Genomic DNA, 25,795 nt, shown 5'->3' on the forward strand with positions numbered 1-25,795 from the left:
TGACCCGGCGTGCGGTGGCAGGACCTGGTGTGGGGCGGCGCAAGATGACTGGATCCGGCGTGGACGATGAACGAGGACGGTGGCGGCAGCGCTTGACCAGGACAGTGGCGGCGGCGCTTGACCATGGACGGCGGCGACGACGCTTGATGGAGGCAAACGAGGCAGCGGCGCTTGACGACGACGGCGGGCGATGTGGAAGCGGAGCTCACCTCACCACGCGACGCTTGATGGGGGGCCGGGCCGGCGCTTGACGAGATGCTCTGGCGGACGGCAACGACGCTTGGTCTGGACGCGAGACAGAGGGGAGAGGAAGAAAAGCCGACCACCGAGCCTGCACGCGAGAAACGCAAGAAACATGCGTTTCCGCTCAGCCTGGCTGCAAGGCCGTTTTTGCATCCATCGGACCAGGCCCAGTTAATGCAGGGTGCCAAACATCCAGTATTTGCATGGCGGGTGCGAGCCAGATGCAATACAAGAAACCAAACACGCCCATAGTTCTTTCAGCCAGATCGTCTAAAAAAAAGGTTCTTTCAGCCAGATTTTGCTTTGCTCCAGCTACGGGCGCGATTCTAAAAGAAAAAAAGAAAAGAAAAGAAGCTACGGGCGTTACACTCACCACTCCACTCCACGCTCCTCGGTTCCCCCGCTGCGGAGAAGACAGATAGCAGCGCCGCCGACCTCGCTCCCCTCCCCGCCCCGCCCCGCCCCGCCCCGCCGTTGGAGAAGCTGGGGGCTGCCGCGGCACCTCCAAGGCTTCCGCTCGCTCCCATCTCATCTGGAGTGGAGAGGGCTGGAGGGGATACATTCAGCTTCAGTCTGTGCCTCATCTCTTCCCCTTGCATTATTGGTAAGGAAAATGCCCTAACCCGCCTTGCTTGGATAAAGGATAGCACCCAGATGCCAGCGGATTTGCTTGGATTGTTCTACGATTGGGGTTTAGCGGCGGCACCACCATGTCCATTCCTTGCCCCCGCATGGGAGAATAGTATCAGGGGAACTTTATATGTTGCCTGCCCAAATCCCTTTGCCTTTGTGATACGTCTGGTTAAATACAGAATTGGAGTACTAGTTACTGACATGCCATAAAATATTGACAGTGCCTTGCCATACATCATTTTTTCACTGCTGTTGAGACCTGAATAAGCATGCTGGTCAAATGGAGCACCTTCGCATCCTGCCCCCTCGATGCTTTTCGCCCGTTCATCATAGGTATTTTTCTCACCCTTGTGCTTCTAGAAGCACTGACAAGTAAGTTACTCCGCTGGTGGTGTGTTTTGATCATCAGAAAACCATCTTAGGATTTTATTGAGACAATTTCATAGTTATACTAGATAAGAGGTACTACTTTGATTTGGCGTAAAGTGTGAGGTCAGTTGGCGGCCAAACAAATATTGATGGATATTCACAGCTTTTGTCATCCTGTGCATCTGGTTCTGGCAAAAAAAACCCCCCAGTATTTCTTGAGTTAATACATTGTATCTGCTGTTCCGAGCAACTACTATTCAATGAAAAGCTTTCATGGATCAGTTGTCCACCCATTTAGTGATGAGCAAACTTACCAAGTTGCACATTGCTAGTATTATTTCTTATAGTAGGTTCTGTTACTATATCATGTGTCAATTCTTATTTGATAATTTATTTATAGCAGTGTATGTTAGTTTGATACTGTAATTGTTTACTGCCAGAATCCTCTGCTCTCTTATTTCCACATTCATACTGCCACAGAAATATGGTTCTTAAGTATACTATACTAGTGTATTCAGTATGATAAATCAACACAGTTGTGCTTTTAAATTCATTTGAATTTCCATACTAGGTATCCCCTATTAAGCATATCCTTAAAATTTCCATTACTCTCTGCAGTGCTGTTGGTGGCTGCGTACATCCATGTGCCAGCCACTGCTATTGTTGCTGTTCCAAGTTCTCATTGTTATACCTTCGACAGTGATAGCCACCTTGTTGACTTCGTATCCTTATAATCCCACTACTCATTCGCCTACTTAGAAACTACAGCAGGTTCTTTCATACCATTATCTCCTCAGCTGTTGCTAGACACACCTGTCCGGGAAGAATTTTGAATACAACGAGGAGGTAATTTATCATACGTTCATTACAAGTTATTCTGAAAAACCATATAGTCTACTTGCATGTATCCCGTTTCACCGGAAGTGTATCCAGTTACACTAACACTGCGTTGTCATTATCAGGGCTCAGTAACTTCTGACTTGGTTGTCCAGTTATGCAAAGATGTTCAGAGAAGGTCTCAGGCGGTATGTATTATGTCATTTTTTGTATCAATGATCTATGGTGTTTCCTTCATCTTGTTTAAAGTTTGCCATGGTCAAATATTCCACTTTTTAATTAAAAGGTGATTGAGTAGCATGACATCCTGCTTGCATGCTCGTTTCATTGCACAACCTGTCTGAATGCAGTATCGACATACACTGCCATTAATGAAATTGAAAATATTCTGAGATGGCAAATATTCAAACGGGGCGGGGATGGGGAGTCCCTTACATGGTGAAACTACCTTATTCAATTCAACGACTCCATCTAAACACACGATAAATCTGGCAATCACTTACTAACACAAAATGCTACAAACTGCCCAGTGATGTTTCAGTGTGTCAGGAGCCTTCGCACTTACATAGGCAAGGCATAAAATGATTCCCACCATCGTTGTGATTCTATAGTCATTCGCACACCAGTGTGCAGGCACGACAGTTGTACCTATGTTCTAAGGTGCCAACAACATAATATGAATTTCCAGGGTGTAGAGAAGATACACTGCAGTATGTTGGCCATGTGAGCCATTGAAATTTACCGAAGAAGGCTTTCTCCCTGCTTTATAAATAAAGCAAACCGCCACAGAGCAACCATACAAGGACTAGTCCACAACACACACACCCAAGTCTCACGACAACAAGTACAATAGGTTCTGCTGAGGGCACAGCTCAACAAGCCCAAACAAAGGAAAAAGAACGGCCGAGGGAGGCCAGAGAGAGCGCCTGGCCCCTAATCTGGCTCGGGGGGGGGGGGGGGGGTGGCGGAGGAGACGGCGGCGACAGACGAACAGCCATCGAGCGGAGGTCGGCGATGAAGGCGGAAATGGCGTCTCGGTCCCGTGGGCGGCTAAGCGGCCGCCATAGCTGCAAGTAACCAGAGAGTTTGAAGAGGGCGTCAGTAGCACGTCGAAGCGGAATGCGCTGAATCACAAGTCTACTGCGGATCGTCCAGAGCGTCCAAGCGAGGACCCCAATCTCCAGCCACCTAATGTGGCGAGAAGGCAGGGGGGAGTTCTGGAGTTCGGCGAACAGGTCGGGGAAATTGGTGTGGCACCAACTGCCATCAACCACCTCTCGGAAGCAGCTCCACATAAATTGAGCGGACACACAAGAGAAGATGTGATTCGAGTCTTCGGGGACACCACAGAGCGGGCATAGGCCACTACCAGGACCATTACGCTTGCGAACCTCCACCCTAGACGGGGTCCGCCCGCGAATCCATTGCCACATGAAGATCCTAATCTTCAGAGGCAGGCGGATGGACCAAACCGCCGAGAGGGGAGGGGGGGCGGAGGAGGGGGCAATGGCCCGGTAGAGGGACTTGGTGGAGAATTGGCCTGACGGCTCAAGGCGCCACCGGACCAGATCAGGGACTTGGTGGGCCATTGAAATTTCCGAATAGGTGCTTCATTTAGTACTCCCTCCGTAAACTAATATAAGAGCATTTAGATCACTACTTTAGTGATCTAAACACTCTTATATTAGTTTACAGAGGGAGTACGTTTTAACAATTATTTATAGTGAACCACACTTCCATAGAGAAAGAAATTATTAGCTTCATATAATTGTATTTGTATGTACCCACATGTATGCAAAAGTACAGAAATATAATACAGGTAGAAGCATAAGCTTATGTAGGTGAGCAGCAATTCAACATGTACCCTCTTATTTCCAACATCTTCATCTTTCAGGTTCAACTATGTCAATCATCATTTATCTGCTCATCTGCGCTTTCTCGTTTAGCATGCTTATTATATGTGAAAATTCTTGTTCAAATTCATCGTAGACAGTTTGATTTTTATATTTGATTATATTAATATATACCATGTTGCAATAAAGATAAATTTTATTAAATGAGGCAGATAGGCCAATATATATCGACATGCAGGTGGCAAATATGCAGGAAACCCCTATGCAACGGGGTATTACACAAATAGTATACACATATCTAACAATTATCTAATGCTTTTGTCTTGGTCAATCTCAATAATTCTTCTCTCCCAGGGTGGTTTCATTGATTTTGGCCGCTTTACCAATCATCGCTCTTTTGAGACTGGTTCAAAGCCGGTTGACTACATCCAGGTAACACTTCCGTAATTATATTAACTTTGTATGCGATAAAACAGTGCCTTTGATGTGTCATTGCCACATAGTTCAAGACAGGGTTACATCTTCAAAGTTCTGTGATTTTCCTAGAAATGAGCAGGACTAGATGGGAGGTATTGGCCAATAGCCGGTGATGTCTAACTTTCAATAGGTATCTCGTGTAACATATCTGCTGTATATCGTACTACGGATAATAAGCTAATAATGTTATAATATCCTAATGGTTCATCCCACACGGTTAGAAGCCTCTTACGTAGGTTGCATTGTCCACTTTTCTATTCACACTAACATATGAATAGAAGGAAAGGGTGCATGGAAGTTACGCATCAGAGTAAAACTTGCAAACTTAATCAGAACATTGAAGTAGTGTATTGAGTTAAGGGGAAGAAAGCACAAGAACACTAATGTATTAAAACTATGTCTACTAGGCCGTGTAACAGACTAAGAGTACTAGGTACTCTCCTAGGTTACTGGAAAAACCGTGTATAAGGTCGATTACATTGTATAATCACTATGAGGTGAGCAAGGTACTGGTTACCTGGTTTCAGTATCTTGAATGGAACTAAAAGGTCATAAGGAGTGTTGATTTACAGTCTCAAGTTTTCCACCAGTTATTTGTCGAGTTGGTGTGTTCTTTTCTGTTGAAGTGTATATGTGGATTGCCTAGCCCTTTCCATCAGTTCGGACTTTTGGTTGCGTTGTCTAGTGCATGAAGCTTAACATGGTATCAGGGTCTAAGGTCATGAGTTCAAGTCCTGGCTTCCTCAATTTTTATCCAAAAATCGTTGTTTCCCCCTCTGTGTCCACGTATAGGCCTCTCGTCACTCGTGAGAGGGGGTGTCGAAGTGTATATATGGATTGCCTAGCCCTTTCCATCAGTTCAGACTTTTGGTTGCGTTGGCTAGTGCATGAAGCTTAACACTTTCTACATTGAAGGGAACAAATTTAAAGGTGTACACTAGGGTCTTGAAGTCCAGGGTATAAACTCATCTTCAAGCTGATGGTTGAATTGGATGTAGTCTGTCTAGGCCAAAAATACTATAATTATCAATTCATTGCGAGTTTATCAATGCAAACATTTCCAGCAGAGTACTTCCAAGCTTTCTTAATAAGCAATCACTAAACAGAATATTTGTTAAAGCATCTTTGTTGTTTTCCATAATTGCTCTGGCATCTTTTCTCATAGTAGGTTCTCAGCCTTCATTATTCCTTAATCTGTCACATTATTTCAGAGATTTCACAATGGTGATTTAGCGAAATGTGAAACTACGTTTGAAGAGATGGGCCGTACTGCACAGGTTTGCTCTAACTTCGATGAGATACTTTGCTGTTTTCACTAATATTTAGAATTTCCTATTTTCTTGTGTAGTTTCATTTTAGATATCTGGACTAACATCAATGAGCATATTTGATATTTCAGGTCAACATTATGTGTGGACGATGCTCAAATAAAGTATGCAAAGGTCAGCTGTCTTTTCTGTTTACATTTTTTTTAATACTCTTCCACCAAATATGTTGCAACCTGACTAAAGTAAAATTAGCATTCGGTTTGTTGTTAAAGCTCCATGGTTACACATATATTTTTATGTGATTATATGCACGTTTAGGGATGTCTTATGGCATAAACTATTCTTGGTCATGTTATGCTAACTGAATCTGAGTTTCTGCAAACTTGTACCAAGTTGTGTTTAACACTTACCTCATTTACGGACACAAACATTTTATGTTTAGGAAACCTTGGTGGCGAATAGTCAGTCCCTTCCATCTCAACATAAGCATTGCTTTAGACTTTGATTCAGTCTCCAATATGTAGTTATATGCAATCATAATAAAGTTATGGAGAACTGAGCGCTAGCTCAGTGGCTGGAGTTTGCAGTGGCTAACCCGCCCACCTGTGTCCGAGTCCGTGCAGCGGACCCCGCTGGTGTGCTATCCTTGTTAGATCACGGAGAGGTCTCACCTCCCACCTAAACAACGGACAGTTAAAGGAGACTCTTCCCCGCTTTAGCCAACGTTTTGTATATCATATAACTAAAGTCGTTTTGATTATCAAATTTTTCATGTAACCAGTCTGATGCTCATTTTTTTATGTTAACACATGTTTTTAGCCATTTTGCTTGTCTGTCTAACAATTACTTACTTACTTACTGACTAAGCCTTTTGTCCCAAACAAGTTGGGTTAGGCTAGATATGAAACCCTTTTATGAGGACTTCCCAGGAGGTCACCCATCCTAGTACTACCCTCGCCCAAATGGGTTTCATACCCAAAGGACTGGCTAGTTTTTACGTTGGCTCGCCAAGCCTATGACAACCCTTAGATATGAAATCTTTTCACGAGGACTTCCCAGGAGGTCACCCATCCTAGTACTACTCTCGCTCAAATGGGTTTCATACCCATGGGACTGGCTAGTTTTTACGTTGGCTTGCCAAGCCTATCACAACCCTCCTCCTTTACCCGGGCTTGGGACTGGCTATGCCTAGAAGACATAGGCGGAGTTCTGTCTAACACTTACTACCTTGCTTAAATATTTATTGCCAGAATTATCAACCATGATTGGTTGACCAATGTGTTGATTCTTTTTGGGTGCATGCCTTTTTGCGAAAGAAAAAAACTTAACATTGATAGTTTTGCAGATGAACATGGATGCATTTGCAGCGTATCCTATGATGAAAGGATGTGCAGGTAACCATGACGACTTTTCTTTGTAGTATTTGTTAAAAGAATTAGTTAATCGATATTAGTTAATCGATTTCTTTCTATTGATGTCAAAAAGTGAAGAAGCTGCAACTTCTTTCCTAATTTCTGTGTGTTTGCTACAAAAAAGAGCTGTTCACTTGTAGTTAAATGTCTTATGAAGTCTAATTTTTCATCCATGTTAGTATGTAGATCAGCTGACCACAGTCAACATGCTCATGATGATTTCTTGCACCTTGTACAAATGGGAGGAATAAATTTGAGTTGAACATAGCAGATCATTTCAGGGGAAAGATGAATGGGTATATTTTCTTAGTATGCACACTGGTAAATATTCTAAAAGTATAAAGAAAACAACTTTGGTGCAGAAAATATATAAAAATGCAGAAACCACCAGTTCGCTACCTATTTTGAATCTAAAATGTTTTGGCTTTCAAATAGCCAATCACGGTCTTTTTAAATTCTGGCGCTTCATAGTAACAGGTACTGTCACTGTTGTTATGTAGCATCATAGCGAGGTTGGACATATGCATTAACCTTCCTGCAAGACGATGACTATCAGCACTTGACACGGAAATTTGCGGCACATGCAGCTTCTTTTTTTCCTTTTTCGAGAAAACGCATAGGCTTTGCGTCTCAATGTATTTTTTCTGATCGAAAAACTGTGAGGGAGGCCCCGACAGTAAATATTACTCCCTCTGTTCACAAATATAAGATGTTCTAACATTTTTCTAAATCGGATGTATATTGACACATTTTAGTGTGTTTGTTCACTCATTTCAGTCCGTATGTACTCCATATTGAAATATCCAAAACATTTTATATTTGTGAAAGAAGGGAGTATTAAGTAAGAAAACATATTTACAAGATGGAGGAACCGTATAAAGAGAATGTGACAGTATACATAGGGAGGACAGGGGAGAAGAAGGGACAGAGGGGCTGCCAATTTTTCTATCCATGAAGTCCATACTCCCTTGTGTTGAACCTATCTTTGACCATGAGTCAGGCAAAGCCTTTTAACTCGAAGTGCAATTGGACTTCCAACTACACTTGATAACCGCTGGACACTGCTCCTGCTCTAGCCAATAACCATGCCTCTGCCTCTCTCAGCGTTGGGCTGCTTCTATATCCACCACGCTGGAGCATTATCAATGAGGATAAGCCTGTCCTGGGCGACGGCAGGGGTGGAATCCATGCAGCACTCTTCCATTCATGCTGCCTCATCCCCGTTTTGTGTTTCGTCCATGGGAGCTTTATATATGCTAAAGTTCTCATTACCTGAATTCTCTTTATGTTTGGTACAAGGAAAAGAGAAATGAAAATGTTTGATCTATAAAAATACGGCTCCAAATTCTCTAAAACCAAAAGAACTGCAGTAGCCAGAACTTTGAGCATCATATACTTTTAAATGTGCCTGTACTGCTTATTTTCGCTGATCTGTTGCCTGCTTTCGTGTGCTTACGGCATTATTTTTCTTGTGTACGTTGCAGCTAAACATGCTCCCTTTTTGTCCAGGACGGTTGTTGAGCTAGCCATTCCTTGTCCTAAAAGAGGCCCAATAGTTTTTAAGGGTTTCACTGTGGGCTTCCACCCCCGGTCATCCGAAGTGGTAAAGCTAGTTCTTTCTTTGGGTATTAATCAGCGATTAAGTTGATGTTACATCTCAGCTTGGTTCCTCTAGGTTTACAATGGATTGACTCAACTGGGATTCGAACAACTTCATCATGGGTTTAGGTAAGAGATCATATCAAAATATCCTTCCAATTTAATGAGATTAGGGGATTTTTCGAGCATAGTTGAAGTTTCAGTTTATCCAAGCCTTATTAAATGCCAACTAGAAGGTTTAACTGCTTTCATGTGAACACATAAGTCATGCTAATTGTATATAAGGTTCAGCTGGCTAGGTTCACTTGGTTCTACCGGGTTTCTGTAATATGTACTTTCTTAAAGACTATATTTGTACATAATGGGTTATCCTCAAACAAACTTCGAATTCTTGCTTGGAAACCGGTATCCATCTACCGCCTGATGGAAGAACCACAAGGTTCAAACAGATCCTAAGTCAGTTAATCGCTACCGAATTGCAGTATGATACATGTTATTTATACTTAGCTCACCTTTCAAGAATCCTTTGTGTGTGTTTAGTTTTGTTGTTGATCTCTTTGGTTACTTTATGAAGGGGAGCCTGGCGCAGTGGTAAAGCTGTTGCCTTGTGACCATGAGGTCATGGGTTCAAGTCCTGGAAACAGCCTCTTACAGAAATGTAGGGAAAGGCTGCGTACTATAGACCCTAAGTGGTCGGACCCTTCCCCGGTCCCTGCGCAAGCGGGAGCTACATGCACCGGGCTTCCCTCCCCTCTTTGGTTACTTTATCATAGTGAATAAGGATTCTGAAGCCACACTTGTACTGTCAACTTGAGTATATACGGTAAGACATGTGACCACATGTCAACTGCCTAAAGCCGAAATATTTACGAGATGTGGTCAAGACTTGATGGTGTATTAATAGCACTGTATATTAAATATGGATTGAGTAGCGTCTAGCAACCAGAGCTATCTCTGATCCACATTATCTAAGAATTTTGATATGGTCTGATTCAAAAGCTTTCTGTGCAGTTCTGATCCACATTATCTAAGAATTTTGACATGGATACATATAAATCATTGCAGTTCTGTTTTCTGTGCAGCTTTCCAAGTGAGCAGATTCACGTGTCTTTATATCTTAGCGCCATGTCTTCTTTCGCAGACCTAGTTGGAAAACCTACCTTCAGGGTAAGGAAAAAGACTTGGGGACTGTAAAAACTACACATTCTATGCCCTTATGGTTTTCTTTATGTTACCTCATTTTATTTTGGTTTTGCACATATAGTTAGTTTTTCTTTGGGTAAGTGGTGTCCCTTAACTTTGTTGTCGGTGTTGGTCAATGGATGTACAATTGTTGTTAAAACCAGATGCTGAGAATATCAGATAACACTAGTAAACTACCCCGCAATCATTAGTGCTAACCAAACAAATGAGTGCATTGTTGTTGAAACCAGTAGCTATACCAGGCGAGTCTTGAGAGACTGCTGCCACCGTTGGTGCTAACCATATAATTTTCTTTTGTTTTTTTCCCACTACACAGGTTAATCCGATGAAAGGGCTTGATGTTATGCTTACAGGATCAGGGGCCAATGGTGCCGTGCCTACTGCCCTGTCTCCAACAGTTCTGAATGTGAATTGGATATGTTAGTGATTTTTTGTCTCCACATACTGATGCCATTTTGTACTTACTATTAACAAATGAGTTCGTACATTTTGTAGGTGAAATCATTCGAAGCAATCCATATGTGGTGAATGTTTCAATCCCAGTGGCGGGCTACGATCCAATCGAATTCACGCTTACCAAAGAATGTGGTTGGTTCTATTCAGACAATCACCAGCTGTGCATATAGATTTTCATGTATTGGAAATTGTTACATGAGCTTCACTAGATCTTGATTGGTGTTCTAGAAATATTGCAGAAGATGGGTCTTATGCAAATCTCAGTTGAGATTGTCAAGGAGTATTAGTATTGGCCTATATTTCCTTCCTTGCACCCCAAGTCTTGTGTAATGTTTATACCCCCCTTGGGCTATGCCATAGAGATAAAGTGCATCCATAATAGAGATAACTTCACACTTGATTCAATAGGTTTAATTTTAGATACTGTGGAAAATAATTCAAAAGATATATATCATAAGCATTTTCTGAATATTTAACCTGTGGAATGGATAAACATGTTGCAATCTCGACAGAGGTTGAAAAATGTTGCACGTCAAATGTATTTTGGTTGTGACAAAAAGTTGCTGTGTTTTCGTTAATTTACTTGTAAAATGGCAACTTTGTAAATTGGGATTATAATAGAACAGAACGCCATGTTAATGATACTTGTGATAATTTGTATTATTGGGAACATATGAATAGCTACTGCAAGTGTTCTTATATAAGGAAAAATATTCATATGTCAGAGCAGTTTTACTGTTTTAATAATTTATCATTGTTCTCCTTTTGTACATATGATATATAACATTTTAGGTCAGTTTCTGTGATCCTGTAAATTTCAGACTAGTTTTCTTTTTGTAATATCCGTTGTCTGTGTAGGTTACACACAAGAAAAAGAGAGTGATTCTATGAGAGGGTGGGCAACATTTGGAATCATCTCTTGCATGTATGTGTTTCTTGAACTTTAGAACTTTATTGATGGTAATGTCAATTCTATCATGATTTTCTCTTATATTATTGCCATAATTGCTGTGTTGTTGCTACTTGTCCGTGTGTTGCTCCTCATTGTGTTTACAGTTCTGACTTACGTGCTCTTTGTGTGCAGATTCATTGTCTTTTCGAGCCTACTTTGTTGTGGGGGGTTCATCTACAGAAGTCGTGTAGAGCATCAGGTTTTATTTTCGAACTTCATTAAACTTTTTGTTTGGCTATGGACATTGCCATATTGGAAGCTCTCTTGAAAACATGGCACCTCTGAACCAATTTCAGGATGGTTTACATGCACTGCCTGGGATGACTACCGTGTCTGCCTTTCTGGATGCTGTAAGTACTTCGATTTGAATTCTGAGCCTCGTTATTTCCTGACCAAATCATTGACGATCATGCTGTTACAGTATATGTGGATTGCACTAGCCCTTTCCATCAGTTCGGATTTTTGGTTGCGTTGGCTAGTGCATGAAGCTTAACATGGTATTGGAGCTAAGGTCTTGAGTTCAAATCCTGACTTTCACAATTTATTAAAAATTGCTGGTAGCCCCCCCGTTGTGTCCACATAGTGGCCTCTTGAGTCATATGTTAGTTTGGCGCGCTGGCGCTCTCTTCTGGTTGCACGTGTTGACTTGTCTTCCCCGTCACACGTGAGAGGGGGTGTTATAGTATATACCGAAAAAGGCTTTCGCCCCGCTTTATATATAAAGCAATGACCAACCACAGCTCAGATACAAACGCACGCCACCACAACACACGCACACACCCACGGCTGGATACATAGGCGCTGAGCGCGGCAACACTACCCCTAGTACTACAAGAGCAACCGGAGTCCTCAACCGTGGACATGCCAACGCGAAGAGAAAGAAGCCGCATATGACGAACCGTGTGCTCCAAGGCGGCGCCTTCAGGAAGGTTACGACACCAGAGCGCCGTCACCGCCCGACCCGAGGATCAGAGTTTCCCCTGGAGCAACACGACGGGCAATGAGAGCTGCGACGACGCCTTCAAGAAGGGAGCGAGCTTCGTCGCCGCCAGTCCATCCGAAGATAGATCAGGTTTTCACCCTGGCCAACACTCACCACCACCGGACGCCACATCCCGTTGACCACGCCGCCCACACGGCCATGGCCACCGGGCAGCACCTAACCACGGGCTCTGCCCAGGAGCATCGCGGAGCCACCCCCAGGGCCGCCGCCCTGGCATCCAAGACCTGGAATCCACCTCACTCGAGACCCACCGCTACCTCAACCAAAGATGCGAGCGGAAAGCAATCGCCTTTCGCACCCCTGGGCTGCCCCTAATGCCAAAACCCAAAGGTCGGCCAAAATTGGCCTCCATCGACCCATCCTGCTGCCGGGCGCGAGACGAGCATGGTCCTGCTGCCGGGCGCGAGACGAGGTCGGTCCTGCTGCCGGGCCCGAAACGAGCTCGGTCCTGCTGCCGAGCGCGAGACAAGCGATGGACCATAGTCGGGGGAGGGCCGAACCTTCGACGGAGGTAGCAACCAGATGACGAGGAGAGGGCCGAAGGTCGAAACGGGCCGCCAACAGACGAGCCGACGCCGGAAAGCCAGCCGCCGGCCCAGTCGACCCGCCGAGCTGCCATGGAGCCGGCACAGCGAAGCCACCTTGCCGCCGCCACCCACAGCCGGGACCGCAGCCACGCTGGGCCGGGGCCCCAAACCCGCGCCGCCAGCCGAAAAAAAGGCGAAATCTGGCCGGCACGCACCACCACCACCACCACCACCACCACCACCATGCCGCCGCCAACGAGCGCAACAGCCCCTGCGCGCCGCCGCAGCCCGTGCCGCCCGCGAAGCGACGGCCGGAGGATCCACCACCGTCCAGATCAGATCTGGGAAACCCTCGCCGCCACTTCGAGCACACCCTGCCACCGCTTCCAAGCACGCCAGCCCCCAAGCACCATTCCCCGCAAGGCCCAGCAGCCCTCCACGCCACTGCCCTCAGCCACCGCCGTCGCCTTGGCTGCTGCCGGTGCCGCGCCGTCGCGCCCCGCCAAGCGCCACGCATCAGCTCGAGGGGGCAGCCCCGCATCAGACCACCTCGAGGGACGAGAGACTAGGGCCCAGCTCGGCGGCGGCGAGGGGAAGAGGAGGGGCTAGCGGCGGCGCAGACGGGATTTGCCCCCCCCCCCCACCCGCTCGCGGGTTGGCGAGAGAGTCGGTGTTATAGTATATGTGGATTGCACTAGCCCTTTCCATCAGCTCGGACTTTTGGTTGCGTTGGCTAGTGCATGAAGCTTAACACATGCTAGTTTACTTACTCCCTCCGTCCGGTAAGGCTGGTTGTAATGGGAGTATCATAGCTAGTATCATGCATGCCAACTAGGCAAATTTGATGATGTGTCATAGAATTAAATGAAGAAAGAGAGAGTTGAGTATCATATCATGATACTGTATCATAATAAATGCTAGGCTAGTATGTGTCATGCATGGCAATAAATAAAATACTACATGATACTAATATATGATACCACACACTAGGGAGGTAGTATCATACACTAGTATCAATGCATGATACTAGTATATGATATCCCCCACTACAACCAGCCTAAGGAGTGTTCGTTTGGCTTCAAAATTTGTCCACAAAAGAGTGTACTTCTATCTTCCCAATGCACTTTAAAGTAGAAAAAGAATACTTCTCTCTCATCACACGGTATTCAAGACCAATAGCAATCTACACATGGTCTTCTTACTTTCTACATGCACTTAGCTCATTGGAGGTTGGTTAATTAAAGAGGAGAGAGATGGTGCCTTGCACTTTTCCAATGCATTTTTTAATTCACTAAAACGTGTCTATATACATCCGATTCACAAAAAAGTTAGAACATCTTATATATTTGTGAACAGAGGGAGTACTTTGTAACCTAATAACCATTCATCAGGTTGGAAGACCAAGAGGCTACCTGAGAGCAGGTGATCCTAGTGGAAATCATTCAAGCCAAGTATCGTGGGAGAACACTTCTGTTACCACACCAGCAGCACAGAGGACAAATGATGGAAGATATGGGACAATATGAGCCATGCTTAGTTTTGTGGAATTTGTCTTGTAGGTTTGCACTTTTTACTCATTTTACTTGGTCTTTATTTAATATCTTTTTCTTGTACATATGTAACTGCATCTGAAATCAGCTCTCCGAGTTTTCTTCTTTGCATCTTCCATCGAAAGAAACCAAATGTTTCAGAGCAAAAGAAGATGAGATATCTTTCATTGAAAGGAATAAAATTACATTTCTGAATGAAAAATCAATCTGAAGCCACATTTCAAACTATGTCACCGAACATTAGCAGGATGACATTTAAATGACAAACTGTGGAAATCACAAGCAAAGGAACCCATTGAACTTGTTGACTAGCGAACATGATTAACCCTGCGGCAGTTCATACGGATTTCTCCGTCAGAACCCAAGAGGGGATTTGTGTTCCCCATCTTGATTATCGAGTTCACGTAGTGTTCAAAGAACAAGGACTCATTTTCTGCATAACTTTTGACCAGGTGTGCTATTTCTGGGTCTTTTCCGGTCCACAAAACCTGATCTGAATTAAGAATGCCTCTTCCCTCCACTATCAACTTGTAATAGCTGTTGTCGAATTTCGGAGGGCTGGCAAAGTCTAGCGGGCTGATGTTGTTATCACCTCCGGTGCGTGGGCAGACTGATGCCAGTTTGTGATAGAACCTTTTCTCCAGTGTCATGTCCGGTTTGTTATCTCTATGCTGATTGTAGAGCCGTTGTTTGAAACTAACACATCTGGCCATTCCAATGGTGTGGCTACCTGTTGGAATGCAGCAAGATGGAAGGTGTCATTGATATGAGAATATGCTGACCCGATGGCCAGCGGTATCAAGTATTTTTGTGGTGTTAAATTTGAAGTTGCACTGCTGGTTTCAAGGCCTGCAACGCTGATCTAACTGGAACACCTAATATGATTATATGATCTACTTTTATGTTGTTCCAGTCATCTCTTTCCGGCAGATACATTACTTACAACTTTATGCCCTTTTGTTTATCTACTGCATGTTTTTTCTTACTGTTATCTCAAGCTTAAGTTTATGACAGGAAGCCAGTGCACAACCATGCCATTTCTAGGCTATTTGACTTCCCTAACAAACCTTTTTATTTTATGACTTTACCTCAATGTGGAGTACTTCGAACATTGGAAAGGTGATATACCTGATAGTGCTACAAGGTCCGTTTTATCCAGTCCTTGCCTTCCGAAGAATTTTACAAGACGATGCAGTGTTGCATTGGGTGGAGGCAGGTTCTTATTTGCTAGCTTCATATATGCTGTCTTTGAATCCCTCCTTCCCAGCGAGAGTTCCCAGTATGGTCCACCACTCTGTCATATCAAATATGTGTAACAACATCACAACCACACATTTAATTGAGGACATCAGTAGTTTTCAGTCTTCTATTCCTCTTAAATATGATAACATAAAGTAGTTCCTTTGAGAAATTTTCTGTTTCCCCCCACTATACATCAGTAGTTTTCAGTCTTCTGTTCCTCTTAAATACGATAACATAAAGTAGTTCCTTTGAGAAATTCTCTGTTTCCCCCCACTATACATCAGTACTTTTCAGTCTTCTATTCCTCTTAAATACGATAACGTAAAGTAGTTCCTTTGAGAAATTCTCTATTTCCCCCACTACAGAAGCAGTCTAGCAAGGTTTATATTATTTCTTTAGTAAATGAGCACATGTTTATATAACATGTAAAAAGCAGATACTTACCAATACTGTTGAACCTCTGGCAGCTAGGGCAATAGTATCAGCACAAGAGACTGTGTGTGGGCATGCTTCTTCCAGTGCAGCTTTAATCTCATCTATGACTTCAAATCCTCTAATAGAATTCTTGTTGGGAAGAGCGTTTTTCTCGCTTGCCACTGCCTTGCTGTCATCAAGCAGAACTGATGCATCGCAACCCTGAAATTTGACGAAAATGTTTTTCCTTATCTATAATAGCTGAACTAACCATGACTGGTTGTAGTAGTAGCTCAAATCACGGTGTTCCGGGTTATCAAGGAAATGCACAATTTAAACTTATGGTGAACATTGTGGTTGTAGGAATGTTGTTTACTAGTTGATGTGCATTTGAACCGTGCTTAATAGTAATAATTACCTGGACAAAGCAGTCATGGAAAAGGAGCCTGAGAAGGGACGCGGCGATGCGCGGTTCCTTGGCAATCGCCTTCTTCAAGACGGAGACTACAATCTCATCAGCTTGCGGGCATGTGGACCTGTAGAAATGTGGAGAAAGGCCTGGCTTTGGACTGTGTCCAATTGGATGGGCACCCTCATGGTTGTGAGTAGGGAAGAAGGCAAGAGAGGCTGAGAAATAGAAAGAGGCAAGGAGGATCGCAGCAAGGCATCTCTTGGATGAATCCATGAGCTTTGAGCCTTTGATGCAATGCTGCTGTGATTTGGTTCTTGCACACTGCTTCCATTTTATAGAACTAGTACATACTAATGTGATTCAAGTTCGACCGCATGCATCGTTCCATCCACTCCACTCGTGGTAAGATTAGGAACCATGTATGTGCTTCAGGTGCACCTGATCTAGAGATAGCTTTTGTTTTAGTTCCTTGATCATTTTCCACTATCTCATGCTCTAAACCATCGCCTACTTTCTCCTATGATTGGTCTGGTTCCAAATGGAGAGCGACGGCAATTGTTTCTTTAGTACTATATGGATATGGTTGTGCATGGGCAGCATTCATTAGAGTTTTTGCTTTGTTGGGAAGAGAAAGTGTTAACGCATCTGCTCCACCTAGTTTATCTTAATCATACCGGTTATAATGAATGCAGAATGATGGTATCAGCTGCACCTACTACTCCAAATGATCCTTGGTCGATGGGACAAGTGGAAGGAAAAGCGTATCAAGTAATTTTGAGGATACCCTACAAAGAAAAAAGTAATTTCGAGGAGACATTGAATTGCATGGCAATATATGCCAAAGGAGCACGTAGTAAATTGTTAATGTTATCATGTGCGTGCATGTCACCTCAGCCAGGACGAACTGAGGTTAGGTAAGGCCTGGACTTGCATTGACGTGCTGATAGGACGACATGTGGTGGGGTACTACTAGTAGAAGAAACAAGCCGTGTCTGACTGTCCGGCATTAAAGGGCGCGCCGGAAATTCTGGTTATACTGGCCGGCGTGTGCTCTGCTCTGCCTGCTTCCGACGGCGCGGCTTCTTGGGAGAGTTAAGACCAAGAATTCACAAGGGTCTGTAGGAGACGAAAACAAAGTTAGCTACTAGTACGAGACACTGCACCACATCTTGTGGGCTGCGTTTTTGCGCGTATTACCTGGCACGAAACCCCGACGACCCTAGCTCCGGACGGCTCCGTCGACTACTTCAACTGGCTCTCCTCGGCTCTTTTGCTCACCCCGACATCTCGGCGACGAAAACTAGCCACTATTGCTGCGCTCACGGCCTGGTCGATCTGGCATCACCGGAACGCCGCCATCTTTGACAAGATCACACCGTCTGCCCTTGCTCTTATTCAGGCAATCAAAGACGAAGCTCGCTCCTAGGCCGCGGCAGGAGTTCGAGGGATAAACACACAAACGCTTGTAACCTAAGCCCGTAGCTTGTTTGGGGCTGAGCAACCCCATTCCTTCTGCTCCACCGGGTGTCGCGGGCTCGCCATTCGTGTGTACGAGGCCACGGCATCCACCCTTGTAATTGCTTCTTTCCCTCTATCAATGCAATGATATACTGCTTAGCGTATTCGAGAAAAATAAATAGCACGGACACACTCTAATGCAAACATCTTTTTGCTAATTTTTGAGGGATTTTTTTTTGCTATTTGTAATTTCTCCCATGTCGAGCAATATTGATTTTTTCCTAGACCATTGGATTTGACCTATATATCGATTAAAACTGAAGAAAATTACATACTGTCAATGCTGTTCATCTTGAAGAGCTTGTGTATTGCTATTTGGACTGTTGATGGGGAGCTATAATATTGTTCTCATCGTTTATCATTTATTATCCAACAATGTTCAAAGCAAGCTTTCTTTTTTCCTAGGGAAATATTCAAAGCAAGTTTGTTACGAGGATTACGTTCCGCAGTGCTGAGTATCTTACATGCAGCTCGTAACGAAGAAAATGATATGTGTGGACCCACATTAGAAAGTGGTTACTAAATTATTTTGCCGAAATTTCTAGTATGCAACACAGAAGAACCTACTCTACAGTGATCTACAACGACTTATATTATTCTATTTTTTTGTGTAGTAGATAATTTGATGCGCGAGGTTCGCTCCAATTTTCAGATCATTTGAATATCTGAGTAGCTCTCATCAAAAAAGACAAATCAGGTCAGAACCGTGCATGAACAATAAACTCTTTTACAGACCCCAAATTTGTCTTTTTTGTTGAGAGCTACTCAGATGTCGAAATGGTTTGAAAATTGGAACGAACCTCACGCATCAAATTATCTACCACACAAAAAATTTGAATTTTTTTGAATTTTTCTAGTATTTGTTTTGAATTTTTTTTGTCAGCGCAGGTGCAGATGAGTCTGGGCTCAGAAATGAATTATCGATATAATCTTAAATATTGTAAGATTTATTTTTCGAAAAGGATCAAATATTTTAAGATGATGTAAAAAAAACAATTTGTCATTTCATCATTGGTACCGCATACTTCTCTCTTTCTCTTACATAGCATCCCTTGCAGAAATCTAGAGTTCGTTCGTCACAAAACACCATCTGGGGCTCCCAGACTACAAGTCTACAACCACACACCTGCTTATTAAACCAGAACATGACACCAACTCCCCTCCACGTACAATTAAACATCCAAACACTCAGTGGTAGTTGTTGAGCCTCCTGCAGTTCTTCCTGATCTCCCCCTTGGACCCGGTGAGCGGCGAGATGTTGCCCATGTTCACCATTGACTGGGCAAAGTGCTGGAAGAAGAGGTGCACGTCGTCGGCGTACGCCTTCACCAGCGCCGCCGTCTCGGCGCTCTTGGTCAGCAGCACCTCGTCGGAGCTCAGGAGGCCCCTGCCGGCGAGGATGTTCTTGAAGTAGAAGTTGTCGAACTTGGTGGAGCTGACGGCGTCGAGCGGAAAGAGGTTGTTGTCGCCGCCGGAGCGGGGGCAGCCCTGCCTCAGCTGCGCTGCGAAGGACACGTCCAGCGTGCTGTCGGCGAGGCCGTTGCCCGACTGGTTGTACAGCCTCTGCCGGAAGCTGGTGCAGCGGGACAGGCCGATGGTGTGGCCGCCCGAGAGCGCGACGACGTCCACGACGTTGAGGCCCAGGCGCTTGAACTTGGTGATGATGGTAGGGAGGGTGTTGTTGGGTGCTGGGATGTCGTTGTTGGAGCCCTGGATGCTCGCGCCCAGGGAGTCCCTCCGCCCGAGCGGCACCTCCCAGTACGGGCCACCGACCTGCAGTTTGATCAGGGTCAAAGAGTCACACATGCTGGCTGGGTTGGTCGACTTGTGCGAGGAGAGGAAAGGTGGCGAACATACGAGGATGGTGGAATCGCGGGCTGCGAGGGCGAGGATGTCAGCGCAGGAGACGGTGCCGGGGCAGGCGGTCTCGAGGGCCACCTTGATCTGGTCGACGACCTCGAACCCCCTGATGGAGTTTCTGTTGGGGTTGGACCCTTTCTCGCTAACGATGTTGGTGCTGTTGTCCAGCAGCACGGACGCGTCGCAGCCCTAGAAAAAGGAAGAGAGACATATTTGTGACAAGAACATTCCACAGAGGCAGCATTATTGTACATTGGATTAATCAATCACTCTCTCTTTGGAAAGAAGAAGGGAGCAATCATGGTATCGATGATGCCACCCAGACAAAAAAACAGTGCACTACCCACATGCGCTACGTTGGTAGTAGGATATAGCTTAATCAGCGTTTAACAGTAAGCCTAAAACCCGCAGTACAGATTCTTCCATGCTGCTGAGGAATGAGGATAACTTTTCCTATACCAATAGGTGAAAATTTGGACGTTGAGCTATGTGTTCCAACAGCTAGTTTAAATTAGCAAATAAAAGGCGCATCTTATGGTGCTCAAAGTATGGAGGTACCTTGACGAAGCAGTCATGGAAATGCAGCCTGACGAGGGAGGCGGCCATCCTGGTCTCCCTGGCCACGGCCTGCGCCACGATGGAGTGCACCATCTCCTTGGCCTTGGGGCACGAGTGGTCGTAGAACTGCGGGAACAGGCCGCCGTAACCCGGGTTGCCGACCACGGCGCCGGCGAGGAGCAACGGAGACACGAGGCAGAGCGCAACCAGGCAAACCATGGAGGTCGCCATTGATGGATGTATGCTTTGCACTACGTTGAGAAGAGAGCTGGTAGCTAGCTGCTGCTTGTGTGCTCCTGCACTTCTCTTGTTGTGGGTGGGTGGTGAGATGAAGTGAAGATGGAGTGGGTTTTTATAGCAGGCATGGGGATGGATGGAAGCGAAGAGGAGTGGTTTGGAGCAGAGGAGCCGCCGACACGGTGAGGTGCAGCAGCCGGCAGGGTTGTTAGGCATATCGAGTAGCTAGGCACTGTTGTCAACTGCTTCAGCAATAATTCTGCCATCAAGCAACTCCCAAGTCTTCAAAACTTACTCCCAAGCCAAGGCTTATGACTGCATGCTGCTAGTCTTACTTTTTTAGACTAGCCACAATGGAGCGTCTCCAAGATGAACCTTCCGTAAGCGTAGGTTGGATCATGCAATAGACCCCAGGGGAGTCGTGAGAGGTCTCACTTTAACTCTCCAACCATATTTAACTAGCAACGAGCAGAACGTGGCAATACAAAGGTAATTAATCAGAAATCATTGATAAGAAAGTAGGCGCGTATAGGCAAAAGTAGAGGTTTTTTGAGCTGAAAAGTAGAGGTTTTTGCTTCCAAACTAATGCTGCCACTTTTTGTTATAAGCAAATATGGTTACTTACAGGTTGGACGCGCGGTCCGCGTTATTGATTAATGCAGCTCCGTGTAGTGCATGCATGACTGTGTTGGCATGGCGGGTTTTCTTATTTTTTTGCTGGGGTGATCGATCGACCATTCAACCTACACCTTGTCCGGACTCGCGTACCGAATCCGGTCGGTCAAAGTGGATGATGTACCAACTCTGGATGACACGGGACACGCACGCTTGGCCTACGTACATGTCGCCAGGAGCAGGTTAGTTCCCGGAAGGACTCGTGAATCAACTCTTCTTCAAGGAAACAACGTGCATGCCTACATGTTGTTACCTGTTACACTGTTACAGTGAGCCACCGCACCCTGGACGTGGGGCAACATTTTTGATATTTTGCAAAAGGGACCCCTAGATTTTTGCAACTGGGTCGCCGCCCTCCTATCGACATCCACTTTAAGGATGTTTCTCAATGAATTTTCCGGTGCCCGATTTGTGAGAGAGTAGGTTCTTCTTTTTCCGGTTGGAGTTGGTGTATCCGTGACGATGCTCACATCTGTTACGGTTTCTTATAAACTATATTTCTCCCTTCTATAAAAATACGGTACGTTATTGGCGTACTCTCGAGAAAAAAGAAATTTCCGGTGCCCAGATCAAACATGGGAGGGGGCTGCGGCAACGTGACCCGCTGCCCCCTCTTCTCTTTGTCATAGTCCTTACACCGTTACACACATTTCAAAAAATATACATGACGGCCTTGCCTAATTTTTTCTCCTTTCCGATTCAAGTTCCACCATTCCTCGTGGGAAGAGAAATTCGGGGCAAAATTGTGAGTAATAGATAGCCAAACGGCAACGATGCCCCAAACTCCGTGAATGAAGTAGCAGCCGGCACGAAGTGCTCATTGGACTCGAATTCCATGGAGCAAAGTGCGCATACCTCTTCATGAGGTCTCCCACCGAACAACAAGGCAGTCAACGGTAAGGGCTTTCCGGTGGAGGTGAACAACAAGTTTTAATATTTGAAACATGGTAAAATTGTAAAACTTGTCAAAATGTATTCAAGAGTGGTATTGTTTGAAAGCCTTTGTCGCAAGGAACATAAATATGCAAGCGAAATATAAATTAGACTCCCAGTCCAAAAGATATGATGGAATTCAAACTTGTCATTTTTTATGTTCAAACAATGACATGTTAGAACCATTGTCTGTAGCATCCTGGATTAGACCAAACATCATTTTTGGAAATCTTGGGTCGGTCACTTACAAGGGGTGTGAAAGATTTTCAGCAAGAGCTCACAGGGCATCATCTAAGGCTCCCTTGCTTATTAAAAATAAATGCACAAACTCCAAATACAGTTCAACACACAAATCAAGCATCATTCTTTTAGCAACTCAGTGGAAATTGTTGAGCCTCCTGCAGTTCTTCCTGATCTCCCCTTGTGACCCAGTGAGTGGCGAGATGTTGCCCATGTTCACCATTGACTGGGCGAAGTGCTGGAAGAAGAGATGCACATCATTTGCATACGCCTTCACGAGCGCCGCCGTCTCGGCGCTCTTGGTGAGCAGGACCTCGTCCGAGCTGAGAAGGCCCCTGCCGGCAAGGATGTTCTTGAAGTAGAAGTTGTCGAACTTGGTGGAGGTGACGATGTCGAGCGGGAAGAGGTTGTCATCGCCACCAGAGCGTGGGCACCCCTGCCTCAGCTGAGCCGCGTAGGACACGTCCAGCGTGCTGTCGGCGAGGCCGTTGTCGGACTGGTTGTACAACCTCTGCCTGAAGCTGGTGCAGCGGGACAAGCCGATGGTGTGGCCACCTGAGAGGGCGACAACGTCGACGATGTTGAGGCCGAGGCGCTTGAACTTGGTGATGATGGTGGGAAGGGTGTTGTTTGGTGCTGGGATGTCATTGTTGGAGCCCTGGATGCTCGCGCCTAGAGAGTCCCTCCGCCCGAGTGGCACATCCCAGTAAGGGCCACCGACCTGCAGTTTTGTTTGGACCCCAAAGAATCAGACGCATGATTTTTTGTTGTTGTTCATTTTCACTCTATCCTTTGTTCCTTCATGTTTCTAAGCAGAATTACTAGTGTTGTTACTTACGAGGATGGTGGAGTCGCGTGCGGCGAGAGCGAGGATGTCGGCGCAGGAGACGGTGCCGGGGCAGGCGGTCTCAAGGGCGACCTTGATCTCATCGACGACCTCGAACCCCCTGATGGAGTTCTTATTGGGGTTGGACCCCTTCTCACTCACAATGTTTGTGCTGTTGTCCAGCAGGACAGAAGCGTCGCAACCCTACACTCAAAGCAAAAAAAGATATTGTTGGAAGATGTTCTTTTACTGAGGCAAACGGCTCATTATTTTCATTGGTTAGCGAGAAGCTTTTAGAACATAAAACCGGTGTAAAGCCACCGGATGACAAGACATATATATTGTGGGAAAATGATGGTTAAATAAGATAAAGTCCAAATATAGCAAGGAAAATTGTAGGTTAAAGCTCTTCATGTTGAGCAATGAGTTCGAACAATTAAATGCAGAAACAACTAGTAATAAATAAGATAAGATGCAAAGTAAAAACTATATAGGTACAGCACATATCGTCGTAGCTTTGTTGAAGCATGAAGTGTAAAGAACACTGCTACGCATGTAAAAAGAATGAACACTGCTACAGCCTAGAGGAATTGAGTAGAGCAGATATACCTTGACAAAGCAGTCATGGAAATGCAGCCTGACGAGGGACGCCGCCATCCTGGTCTCCCTGGCCACGGCCTGCGCCACAATGGAATGCACGATCTCCTTTGCCTTGGGGCACGAGTGATCGTAGAACTGTGGAAACAAACCGCCGTAGCCCGGGTTGCCGAGGACGGCGCCGGCGAGGAGCAGCGGAGACACGAGGCAGAGCGCAACCAGGCAAACCATGGAGGTCGCCATGGATTATCAATGCAGAAAAACTACTTTGCCTTGCACTACGTTGCAAGTGATGAGATAAGAGAGCTTCTAGCTTGTATTTGCTGGCTTCTGCTTCTCTTGTTGTGGGTGGTGAGATGAGGCGGGCATGGTCCTGTTTATATAGTGGTGGCATATGGAAAGGAAAGATGTGTGGAGTGGTTCGGGACGCTGAGTGGCAGCTAAGTTGTTCAAAAATAATCGAACGTAGCTAGTCACTGGTTTCAACTGCCATGCAATAATTCCTTCACCCAAAAGGTTTCAAGATTGGTCCGCCCTAGTGTTAACGTCTTTGTTTGATTTGGGAAACCAGCATCAGCTCTACCTATTCACTACGTGCAACGAAATCTCTTGCAAACACCTCTATTTACATGACATGCGGACTACTCATAAAAAGAACAACAATATCTAATGGGAAATGCTTGCCTTCAGCCGTGCGATCCGCTTCCTCCTCTGTGTGACACGTGTTCTTTGAGTGTCTCTTTCTGCAAAAAATAAAATAAAATCTGCAACATCTTGTGTGTTGCAAAATTGCACTCCGCAACCACATCCATGTTGCAAAAAAATGAAGACGGAAAAAACTGCAAATATTTTTTGCAACATCATCTACGTTGCAAAAATTTCTTCCACAACAACACCAATGTTATAAAAATAGTAAAGAAAATAAAACTGCAACATCACCTATGTTGCAAACTATTTTTGCAACATAAGATTTATTGCAAAGAATTCCGCAACATTTCAATAATGACGACAGTGTTAGACGCTGGATAGCTCTAACTGCGACTGAGGCGGCGGATCTTTTAAAAAGTTAAAAGATCCGCTGGCCGACGAGTAGCATGGCCCATATCTAACTGGCCACAATGGAAAAACAGAAATCCTCAAAATTAACCAATATATTTTTACGAGTATGCGAAGCTTGGGTACCATTTCATTGATAGAAAGAGTAGAAAAAAAATACATATTAGGTTACATAACATATCAAATACACTAGCAGGCGCGATTATGATGACCCGAAAGAGGGGGTGTCCCCCTCTTTCGGGTACCATTCCATTGATAGAAAGAGTAGAAAAAAAATACATGTTAGGTTACATAACATATCAAATACACTAGCAGGCGCGATTATGATGACCCGAAAGAGCCCCCCCCCCCCCCCCCCCCACACACACACAAAAGAGGTCCTAACTCTCTGGGATAATGTTGCTGATTTTGGTGGCACCAGCTCTAGCCCAACACATCGAGCGTCTTCCTGGATGGATTGCATCACTTGGTTGAGGGAGGGACGAGACTCATTGAAGATATATGCATTGCGGTGCTTCCAAATGTGCGTCTAACATGTACATATAAGTTATAACAATTGACACAACAAATTTCACATCAACAATCCAAAGCAACGAGAAGCGTATTGTTTGGGGCTCTATTTCTGAAACATATAAGTTAACCCAAGGTGTATGTTCATTCAATATGTATTTTTTTTCCCAAAAAGGGATGTACCCGGCCCGGCCTCTGCATCAACTGATGCACACGACTATTTCAACATAAAATATTGATAAATATGATATATTATTAATATTATTACATTCATATTTATAAACACCTACGATGGCAATTCTAGACAGTCTCGTGATACTTCTAGAAAACTTTGA

General features: G+C 44.8%; 4 protein-coding genes across 9 annotated transcripts; 1 reads left to right on the plus strand and 3 right to left on the minus strand.

The window, feature by feature from the left end:
- The first annotated feature begins 594 nt into the window (after positions 1-594).
- Positions 595-18,123, plus strand: LOC125543583 (G-protein coupled receptor). Of its 5 annotated transcripts, none has more exons than XM_087546798.1 (19): positions 595-847; positions 1,098-1,209; positions 1,864-1,967; positions 2,053-2,091; positions 2,208-2,270; positions 4,290-4,367; positions 5,624-5,689; positions 5,812-5,854; positions 7,026-7,074; positions 8,602-8,695; positions 8,768-8,820; positions 9,774-9,858; positions 10,211-10,313; positions 10,390-10,482; positions 11,209-11,275; positions 11,435-11,501; positions 11,599-11,652; positions 14,224-14,391; positions 17,143-18,123. In XM_087546798.1, the coding sequence occupies exons 2-18, from the start codon at positions 1,146-1,148 to the stop codon at positions 14,356-14,358; spliced, it is 1,257 nt and encodes a 418-aa protein (XP_087402924.1). In that variant the 5' UTR covers positions 595-847; positions 1,098-1,145; the 3' UTR covers positions 14,359-14,391; positions 17,143-18,123. The 5 variants fall into 5 exon arrangements, with proteins under 5 accessions (XP_087402924.1, XP_087402925.1, XP_048562914.1 ...); XM_087546799.1 differs by having other exon boundaries at positions 14,224-14,387; XM_048706957.2 differs by lacking the exon at positions 17,143-18,123 and having other exon boundaries at positions 14,224-14,493.
- On the minus strand, positions 14,518-16,723 carry LOC125543584 (peroxidase 9). Its single transcript, XM_048706966.2, has 4 exons — positions 16,457-16,723; positions 16,069-16,260; positions 15,511-15,676; positions 14,518-15,112 (listed from the first exon to the last, which is right to left on the minus strand). The coding sequence occupies exons 1-4, from the start codon at positions 16,721-16,723 to the stop codon at positions 14,691-14,693; spliced, it is 1,047 nt and encodes a 348-aa protein (XP_048562923.1). The 3' UTR covers positions 14,518-14,690.
- An 829-nt stretch (positions 18,124-18,952) lies between the features above and the next one.
- Positions 18,953-20,727, minus strand: LOC125548254 (peroxidase 72). 2 transcript variants are annotated; one of them, XM_048711908.2, is made up of 3 exons: positions 20,387-20,727; positions 19,826-20,017; positions 18,953-19,741 (listed from the first exon to the last, which is right to left on the minus strand). In XM_048711908.2, exons 1-3 carry the CDS (start codon positions 20,615-20,617, stop codon positions 19,157-19,159), a joined length of 1,008 nt encoding a protein of 335 aa, XP_048567865.1. In that variant the 5' UTR covers positions 20,618-20,727; the 3' UTR covers positions 18,953-19,156. The 2 variants fall into 2 exon arrangements, with proteins under 2 accessions (XP_048567865.1, XP_087402926.1); XM_087546800.1 differs by having other exon boundaries at positions 18,953-20,017.
- Positions 20,728-22,361: 1,634 nt separating this feature from the next.
- LOC125548255 (peroxidase 72) lies at positions 22,362-24,243 on the minus strand. Its single transcript, XM_048711909.2, has 3 exons — positions 23,907-24,243; positions 23,310-23,501; positions 22,362-23,192 (listed from the first exon to the last, which is right to left on the minus strand). The coding sequence occupies exons 1-3, from the start codon at positions 24,135-24,137 to the stop codon at positions 22,608-22,610; spliced, it is 1,008 nt and encodes a 335-aa protein (XP_048567866.1). The 5' UTR covers positions 24,138-24,243; the 3' UTR covers positions 22,362-22,607.
- Between the last annotated feature and the right edge of the window lie 1,552 nt (positions 24,244-25,795).

The sequence above is a fragment of the Triticum urartu genome, chromosome 3A, assembly GCF_056163025.1.
Source record: "Triticum urartu cultivar PI428250 chromosome 3A, HENAU_Tu73, whole genome shotgun sequence".
Lineage (NCBI taxonomy): Eukaryota > Viridiplantae > Streptophyta > Magnoliopsida > Poales > Poaceae > Triticum > Triticum urartu.